Source organism: Octopus bimaculoides, chromosome 4, assembly GCF_046866305.1.
Source record: "Octopus bimaculoides isolate indiv1 chromosome 4, ASM4686630v1, whole genome shotgun sequence".
In the NCBI taxonomy this organism is placed as follows: Eukaryota; Metazoa; Mollusca; class Cephalopoda; order Octopoda; family Octopodidae; genus Octopus; species Octopus bimaculoides.
The window spans coordinates 135,498,480-135,508,969 of NC_142931.1; the positions used below are offsets into that span (position 1 = coordinate 135,498,480).

A 10,490-nucleotide genomic window follows, 5' to 3' on the forward strand; every position below is an offset into this window, starting at 1 on the left:
AGTGTATTAGAGGCAGCAGTGTGCCAACCAATAAGGCGGCGAACTGGCCGACACGTTAGCACGCCGGGCGAAATACTTAGCGGCATTTCGTCTGTCTTTTGTTTCTAAGTTCAAATTCCGTCGAGGTCGACTCTGACTTTTATCCTTTCAGAGTCGATAAATTAGGTACCAGTTGCGAATTAATCGACTGGTCTCCTCCTCCAAAATTTCGGGCCTTGTACCTAGAGTAGAAAAGAATACTTTGGACGGGAAGGGTATTCACGGTTTGTCCTTGAACGACGGTCATTTTCTTTATTACTCTGCAAACCACCACCGCATTCAATGACATTAAAGAGAATGAGAGAATAGCGAGAGAGATAGAGGAGCAAGAGAAGAGCGAGAGAGAGAGCGGAGCGAGAGCGAGAGAGGGAGAGGAGCTCCTCTTTCTCTTGTTCCTCTCTTTCTTGCTTCTCTCTCTCTCGCTGCTCTCTCTCTCTCTCGTTCTTCTCTCTCTCTCTTGCCTAACCTGTCTTTAATGTCTTATCAGTTCTCGTGTCTTCAGGCTTGAGCGGAATTGATAGTAAGCATCTGTACGGAAAACTATATTTGATGGCATAGAAAAAAGCACATTTTCTCTACAAAAATGTCTCCAAAAAAACAAACAAAAAAAATGCCAAGTTGGCGAAAGTAAAGAATATGTACACCCGATGTTTAGGGTTAGGGCTTAGGAAGAGGGATAGAGTTTAGGGTTAGGGTTTAGGGCTAGGGTATTTGTTACACCGAAAACGGATGGTGTACGTATTCTTTATTTCCGCCTTCGAAATTGGTCCTCCCATAAGATAATTTAATCCCTGTTACTAAATATGCACAGTTGAAATAGGGGTGCGTCTAATGTGAACGTGACAATATGGGATTATTCTGTTACTGGCTATAAACAGTAGTAGACACTTTCCTAATTGTAGAATATTATTCAGTCGGGTACTACTAAAGCAGAGTGGTCCCGAACGCGCAGTCGCGCAGTCACGCGTCCGCGCTAGCTAGTCGTGAGTGGTCGATCCTAATCCTAACCCTATCTCTATCCCTAACCCTAACCCTATCTCTATCCCTAACCCTATCCCTATCCCTAACCCTAAACACATGTATTCATTTGCACACGCGCGCACGTGCACTTTTTGTAGGATCGACCACTCACGACTAGCTAGTGCAGTCGCGCGACTGCGCGGGTGCGCGTTCGGGACCACTCTGCTTTAGTAGTACCATTCAGTCGATGTCTTTTCAGCTTCCTGTATAATGCACCTTACTATAACTCAGAAAGAGTCAATGGTCAATGGAAGAGAATCTACCTAGTCAAAAAACTTCTTAGAAATAGTAGCCATGGCTGCTATTTCTAGGAAGTGTATCTGATACAAAACTTTTGCCCTCCCCCCTCACCAACTATGGTCATTTTTAGTACACTGTTACATTATGCCTTCGACTGTGAGGTTTTAGTTTTATATCTTCTGTAAATCCTCGTTCTAAATCATATTTCACCTCAACATCATTCTCAAAGTTTTACTGCACTAAACTTTAAGAAAAAAAAAATATAAAGCGAGTGAGCTACAAGTATTACGAAAAAATGAAATCAGTGATTCGAAACAAGATAATAAAATAATTTCAAAAACGAATTACGTGTGCAGGGAAAAGAATTTCGGTTTTCATCCATTAAATCCTCATTTATATATTCCTCATCTGGACTCGTTAAAACAGTCATATCTTACATGGAATTCATTGTTTAATGAAATTTTATTTTCGTTGCCATGGAAATATATTTCATTTATGACGTCATCATATCACAAATCGAACTTAATGTATGTAGAAAGCGGACGAAAAAGACGATTGAGTTCTGTAGTATTTTCTCAGAGATGATCTGTTAAAATCGACTGAAAATATTTGGTTGTATTTCTGGATAGAATCTCATATCACATTTTATTAAATTCCTTGAATGTAGGTCCACCAAAAGGCCCAGCTCTTATTGCAATATAGTGGGCTGTATGCCTCAATGAGTCTCTGAGGGATGCCAGCAGAATGCAAACTCTTGGCTGGACCTCCCGTGCTGGATAGGTCAAAGGATAGGGGCCAGACTAAAAGAGACTACCTGCTCCCAAAGGTAAAAATGGGTTTGCCTAGGACCAACAAATGTAGGAGAAAGAAAAAGCAAAGTTACAGACGCAGTGATGACAATTCAATATCAACAAAATCTGGGAAAGGAAGGCCTCAGGTCAAATCAGGTGTGGGTGCCTGCATCGTTGCAGTACTGCATTCACCATTTGTCCGGTGTATTCCCAGGTCCTTCCGGATGACTCGTCGAGCGGAATCCCAGTCCGTTCCCCATTTCTGCGTGATACTTCTTCTCATCTGCCGTGACCTTGTGGTATGTGGTCGACCAACACGAGCCGGATCTTTAGTGAACAGAACACATTAAGCAGGGTCTAACTCAGAAAATCGAGCAACACAGCCAAACAGTCTGAGTTGGTGCTCCCAAATCATACAAGTAACAGGACACATCCCAGTTTCTAAGTAGAGTCGTTAGTCGGATACGAAATCCCGATCAATGGAAACCCTTAATCCTGCAAAGGATTTTCCTCTCAGGGAGAATACGCCCACAAGATTGAAGACAGAACACCTTAAAATGTAGTTAAATGTAGGTATTAGGTCATCTTCGATTAATATATAAATCAATTTTTTACTCATCATAAAAATGGAGCTTAGTACCAATTCATAGAAAATATCTGTTATCTTTAGCAAAGCATGAATCTCGTATCACCCAAATTTTTACTTCGATAAAATAGAGATTTTTGTTCACAATACTACAATAGTTTGTCACAGAAATGTAATATTTTCATTATCAGAATTACTAAACAATTAATCATTTAGACTTCATGATATCAGATACGGCGTATTATATGGCAACTTTTAGCTTATCTAAAATATTTCCATATGGATTTGAACCTGCATAAGCAATTTATGGAAATAAAGTTTTTAAAATGTTAGTGTATCCATCCATAAAACAACGACCAGCCGTGCAAAGGTTTTGTTATTGTTGTTTAGTTTCTACTTGTCTACTTAAAAATATTTGAGGCGACCTTGTCTTATTGCCTTTGTTAAAACGGCCAGATGCAGTAGAAAGGACATTAAGCGGCTGTTTCTAATAGGTTGAGCGTTGGTATACAAACTTTTTTGTTTGGTTTCAGCCATGAAAAGTTTTGTTGTTCGAGCATAGATGTGATCTCACCGCGATTTAACCATGACAGAATTAAAAAAAAAAAAAAATACAGTAAAGCTTTGATTTCAATTTTGTAAAAACTTATATTATGGAAGAATCATGACTATTGTTTAGGATTTGTATTTTAATATGGTTTTGTATTATATATCATACACATACGTGGTATATAAATATAATAAAAATTTTATGACAAAAAAAAAAAACGCTCGGATATATTGGGCACTCCCCAATTTCAGCAGCATATATTCAGAAAACAAGTTTTTCTGTGCATTAAAGCACGTAATATCTAAAGCAATCTAGCGCATCATAAAATATTACTAAAGTATCTTAGCTATAGCAAAGAACATTACAGTATATAAAAATTAGTAACATAGCTTGAGCATAGAGTTGGAAATCGCCATAGTGAAAATACCTTACATGGTTACAATAATAAAACAAAGTAGAAAAACGTTTAATATTAAGCAAGCTTCACTACAGTTGAACACAATCTAAAATACAACAATAAAATATTTAATCATCTTCAATGTTTCAGTAAATATTATTACGGAGCCAGGTAAGGCGACGAGCCGGAAGAATCATTACCATACCGGACAAAATGCTTTGTGTTATTGCATTTCTTCCGACTTTACGTTCTGAATTCAAATGTTGCTGGAGTCGACTTTTCCTTTCATACCTAGAATAATGACGAAAAAGCCAGGTCTATTAGTTCTAGATAGAAGATAACTAACTAATTGTCGTGACGTGGAATCGCTGTTTCTGATTATTGTAATTATCGTTTATTCTTTTGTTATCCGCTGACGTCACTAAAAGTTGAATACTAAACTAGCGTTTCTTAGAATTTCTTCTTAACGTTCTTTTTGTATGCGTTCGTGTTCTGGAGATATTTTCTTAGTTCATTTGGAATGTAACTAATTTTGGATTGCCTTGAAAACGTTGTGTTAACATGTATTTTCGAATATATTTATTTGAATGATATTTTCTGTTTCTAAATGTATGTTGCTACAGCAGAGACGATCGACTGCATTGTATGATGAAGTCAACAATTAAAGATGTGATTTTCTCTATCCGTATTTTTGTTACCTAAAAACTCTGAATTTCTTGAATCTACTTGAATCTACTTGTCATACACAAGGAATTACTTTGGATGTTAATTCTACTTGCATTTATTGGTCTTTGTTTGATATCGTTAACTAAGTTCGTTTAAAACTGAGTACTTAATTGATATCTACCTGAATTTTTTAATCCTTTTTTCTTATTATATACTCTTTAATTCTCTTCATTTAAAAGTGCTAACAGCAGATTATCTTTTGAAATGGGGAAAGTTTTTATGGACACATTTTTAAAGGACAACCCTGTACCGCCTTGGAAAGAATATATGAAAAATCACATTGATAAGACCAACTCACCTATTCATCGCATGAGGTGGATTGCATACTACTTCGACAAAAAGAATGACTGTAGTGGTCAATTTGACAATGATCCTAATAGTATTTTTTTCTACTCTAGGCACAAAGCCTGAATTTTGGAGAAGGGAGGGCCAGTCGGTAATATCGACCCCAGATTTACAAGTTGATGATCAAACTGAACCGTACACACCCAACTCCACCAGAATTAACTTTAAAGACCATAAACCCAATCAGAGTAGTGGACACAACGGAGTCCAAATAACGGCCAAAGGCTAGCTCTTACCTACTACATTCAAATGCACGTATATATAATAAAGGGGAAAGATTCACAGAAATAACAATAGTATAGAACAGAGGTGAAATAAATATCAGAGTTGCTTTGCCTCACACAGAAACTGCAGGAGCTGATCAGAGGTGCTGCAAGTTTTTGCTGAAAACCTTTCTGTATCGTCAACAGGTATCTCAGGACTGCAAGCGCTTCGCCCTTTAGCCTGTGCGCTTCGTCAGAGTGGAGCAGCGACAACTGACATAGAATTGTCTTGTATGACATTTACTAGTGTACTTGAGAATTAGTTTGTTTTGTTGCTATGAGAACATATATTGATTATTACGTCATCATATCACAGATAAATATTACGTAAAAGACATCGAGGCTGGATGAACATTTGTAATATATACATACGTACATACAAGTATACATATACATACATAGGCGCTTGTATAGGATGCAGTCTACCGCGGTGTCAAACAGGGTTATCTACCTTATCTTTCAGATATTCCAGTGATCAGTTTTTTTCAGAATGATAACTTTAGTATCTAACCATGATCACTCAATGCCCTGAGTGTGTGCATCGGTCACTGGATCCACATAATGTCGTTGATGGTTCACTATCAGATGGTGATAACCTATGGCATTTAAATTATTATAAGTGCACCACTCATCTGAAGGAATTAGTGAACCTTTTACACATTCTCTTTCGATAATTAGGATCAGACTATTGCCGTCACGCCGTTCCACATAAAAGTATAAACAGTCTGAGCCTTGTTGAAAACCAAAAATCCACGGCCGATCAATTCTACGTCCATGGTTCCTGTCGTTTCGTTGTTCTGCATCACTGTCTTCGAAGAGAGAAGCGCTGTCACCATTCAGCATTCTTCCTCAATCGTATTTTCATCGACCACCAACAAATCTTGCTTCGTCGATCTTCCCTCGTCGTTCATGATAAACTATAGCTCCACACACCTCGCGGCACATATTGTGCCAGTCAGTTATTGTATTTTTAGATTTTCCTGTTAGAGTCACTGCTGTGGTCATGGGTATAGCCATAACAAAGAAAAATATTAGTTCTAAAATCTCACTCAGGCTCAGCTTGCAGTTTAATTTGTTGTTAATGTTTGTATAATGGAAAAATTGGTTTCCTTTATTAACTGAACGTTTAAGGTAGATAACCCTGGCTATACTGTTTGACAACGTGGTAGGTCGCAAAAATATAAATAAATAAAAAAGGAAAGGAAGAAAGAAAACGCGCCCCAACAAACTTCCGCAATATTCAGGATCCCACATATATTATTCATGTACCACTGATTAATTTACCATGTTTTTCTCTCTTTTTATATTTTAACGAGACTGTCAATTACAACTCCAACCTTGTTTCTTTGGCAATAGAGATAAATGTATAAAATTTAGCATTACGTTACCCTTGGAGTTTATCTCCCTTAGATATTGCTGCTATTAAGAGTCACCTCCCTTCTCTTAGGAAACTCAACATCGGACACTTTTTTATTTATTTATGTTATTAATAAATCCCTTACGTTCTGACTTCACGTTCCGCCGAGGTCGATTTTGCCATTCATCCTTTTGGGATCGATAACTTAAGTACTAGTGAAACACCGGAGTCAATGTAATCGACTAATCCCCTTCTCCAAAATGTTCAGAGCCTTGTGCCTAGAGTAGAAATAATATTATTATCAAGTCTGTTATGTTCTGATTTGAAATTCTGCCAAAGTCGACTTTGCATTTCATCCTTTCGGGGTCGATAAACTAAGTACCATTTGCGTACTGGGGTCGATCTAACCGACTATTCCCTCCCCCAAATTTCAGTCCTTGTGCCTAGAGTAGAAAAGAATATTTATTAAGTCCTTTACGTTCTGAGTTCAAAATCCGCCGAGGTTGACTTTGCGTACTGGGGTCCATCTAATCGACTAGCCCTTCGCCACAAAAAAAAAATTCAGGCCTTGAGCTTAGAGTAGAGAAGATTATTCTCTTTCAAAGGCGGCGAGCTGGCAGAAACGTTAGCACGCCGGGCTGAGTTCAAATTCCGCCGAGGTCGACTTTGCCTTTCATCCTTTCGGGGTCGATAAATTAAGTACCAGTTACGCACTGGAATCGATGTAATCGACTTAATCCGTTTGTCTGTCCTTGTTTGTCTCCTCTATGTTTAGCCCTTTGTGGGCAATAAAGTTGTTGTTGTTGTTGGCACTCCGTCGCTTACGACGTCGAGGGTTCCAGTTGATCCGATCAACGGAACAGCTTGATCATGAAATTAACGTGCAAGTGGCTGAGCACTCCACAGACACGTGTACCCTTAACGTAGTTCTCAGGGATATTCAGCGTGACACAGTGTGACAAGGCTGACCCTTTGAATTACAGGCACAACAGAAACAGGAAGTAAGAGTGAGAGAAAGTTGTGGTGAAAGAGTACAGCAGGGTTCGCCACCATCCCCTGCCGGAGCCTCGTGGAGCTTTTAGGTTTTTTCGCTCAATAAACACTCACAATGCCCGGTCTGGGAATCGAAACCGCGATCCTATGACCGCGAGTCCGCTGCCCTAACCACTGGGCCATTGCGCCTCCACGGGCAATAAAGAAATAAGAAACGTTAGCATGCCGGGCGAAATGCTTATCGGTATTCTGAGTTCAAATTCCGCCGAAGTCGACTTTCTTTTTCATCCATTCGTGGTCGATAAATTAAGTACCAGTTGCGTACTGGAGTCAATCTAATCGACAAACTTCCTCGCCACAAAAAAAAAAAAAAAAAAAAAATCCAGGCCTTGTGCCTAGAGTAGAGATGATTATTCTCTTTCAAAGGCGGCGAGCTGGCAGAAACGTTAGCACACCGGGCGAAATGCTTAACGCTATTTCGTCTACCGTTACGTTCTGAGTTCAAATTCCGCCGAAGTCGACTTTGCCTTTCATCCTTTCGGGGTCGATAAATTAAGTACCAGTTGCGTACTGGAGTCCATCTAATCGATTGCCCCCCCCCCCCCCCCACAAAAAAAAATTTCGGGCCTTGTGCCTTGAGTAGCAAAGAACATTATACAAATGATTGACACTAATTGAGGATTTGCCAGAAAAGGCTAACTTCGGGGAAATTCGTGTTGTGTTTTGATTGGCATTATCATTACTGGATTAACTACGATTTAATGCGGTTAAACGGTTGATAGAACAATTTGATTTCTTGTCTTTTCTTTTATCTTCTATTCATTTCAGACATTGGACTGCAGCCATGCTGGAGCACCACTTTGAAGGGTTTAATCGAAATATTCGGCCCCAGTACTTTATTATTTAAAGTTTGGTTCTTATTCGTTTTTTCTTTTCTTTTTTTTTTTTGTCAAACCACTAGGTTACGGGAACGTAAACAAACCAACACCAATTATCAAGCAATGTGGTGGTGGAGAAACACACACGCATACTCTCACTCACAAACACACACATACTCACACACATTCACACACACACAACAGGCTTTCACGCAGTTTCTCTACGAAATCCACTCTCACGGTATTGGTCAGCCCTGGGCTATTGTAGATGACACTTACCCCAGGTGCCGCACAATAGGACTGAACCCAAAACCATATGATTGCAAAGCGAGCTTCTTAAACACACAGCCATGCTTGCACTGTTAGCATACCAGTATCATATTGATCCTAGCAGTAAAGATTTTGTAACAGAAAGGCAACATTTACCGCCAGTGCAAAAAACGACTTTTGTTGGAGGATATGAAGTTTCTCTCGGAGGCAGAGCTAGAGGTTATGGACGCCGGGTGAATATGGTCGTGCTCTGTCAACGATAGTCCACCTGATGCTGGGTGTTTCACCTCGGAGGTCACGGAATCTCCAGAGAAAACGAGACAGGGAAGTAGAGTTTTTTCTGTCCCTGGATCTGAAAGAGAGCATATACTGGGAGTATCTTCCCCAGAAGTCATTAGCTGTCATACTCGTATAGTGCCTAGCAATGCCATCGGATGATGTAAAGCTGGCTCTGTATACTACGGCTCTTGAGACGCAGGATCCTTCTAGAGGGCACATGGTAGGGTTTCGGAAGTTGCAGGTTGGGGTGGGGGTGGGGGTGCACCACGCTTGAAACTCGAAGTACCAACGAATTTGAATCAAACTGTTTTGATCCACACATGTAACTCACAAACTCCCAATAAATTCGTTGAGTGTCCTTCTTTCGTTTGTCCACTCACTCGTATATATATATATTTATATATATATATATATATATATATATATATATATATATATATATATATATATATATATATATATATATATATATATATATATATATATGTATATATGTATATATATATATATATATATATATATATATATATATATATATATATATATATATATATATATATATGTATATATATACATATGTATGATAATATAAATACATATATACACACACACACACACATACACACACACATATACATACATGCATATATATATATATATATTTATATTTATGTATGTATGTATATATATATATATATATATATATATATATATATATATATATATATATATATATATATATATATATATATATATGTATATATATATATATATATATATATATATATATATATATATATATATATATATATATATATATATATATATATATATATATATATAAGGAAGTACGATGAAGATTATGACTGTGTCAACAGGCATATTTTTTTTTTATTATTATTCCGTTAAGAAGATTAAGTTGATCGCAACAGATCAAAACAAGAAGAAAACCGAAATTATAACAATGTAAAAACAATACAGATTATAATGTGTAACAAGGACGAATGCGTGCAGCAACGACAATGTTACTAAGCCATAAAAGTGCATGAATATATATGTTATGTGAATAGGCTTTGGCATCCAGGTGGGGGACAGGAAACTCAAGGCCTACCCCGGGTGGCACAGACTCTTGCTACGCCACTATGATGAAAGCACCAATGTAATATACAACCGGCTTATTTTATTTACTCCTGTTAAGCAGAGTAAGTCGATCAAGGGTTGAAACAGAAAATGGAATTCTAAAACATAGTACAATATAAAAACAACAGTACGAAATACATACATACATACATACATGCATATATATAATTAAGATTCCATTGAATTAGGTACTTAAATTGAGGCGCCTTGTTAGGTCGGTACAATCCGCACACCTAGACAATATTAATTGAATATTGAATATTAAGACTCCGTGCAGGGGTGTTTGTACCTGATATTCCTGCCGTGTGTGTAGACAACACAGCCCAGCTAAGTGAAGATATCCGCTCTAGGTAATTCAGACCTGCACTATTTATAAAGGTACATTCTATAGTATTTCCGAAGTGTAGATCCCTGGTTAGGTGAATAAAATATAAATGCGTAACAAAGATGTAAAGGTATCATTTCATTGTGGCTGTTTCAAGCGACTCCTTTAATTGATTAATCAATTTAATTCATTAATCAATTAAATGAGTTGCTTGAAACGGCCGTAATGAATTGACACTTGTACATCTTTGTTACTCGTTTATATATATATATATATATATAGTAGGAAGTT

At 37.7% G+C, this 10,490-nt stretch overlaps 1 protein-coding gene across 3 annotated transcripts in view; it reads right to left on the reverse strand.

Annotated features, from left to right (window-relative positions):
* Positions 1-5,212, reverse strand: part of LOC106880154 (protein phosphatase 1 regulatory subunit 21) — a 51,542-nt gene extending 46,330 nt beyond the window's left edge. For 2 of the 3 annotated variants that reach the window (XM_089351533.1, XM_089351530.1), the window contains exon 1: positions 5,036-5,212. In XM_089351533.1, the coding sequence (XP_089207659.1) occupies positions 5,036-5,197 (162 nt within the window). In that variant the 5' untranslated portion in view covers positions 5,198-5,212. Of the gene's footprint in view, positions 1-1,647; positions 1,752-5,035 lie in introns of those variants that run through there. The other variant, XM_089351532.1, reaches the window with a different exon arrangement.
* Between the last annotated feature and the right edge of the window lie 5,278 nt (positions 5,213-10,490).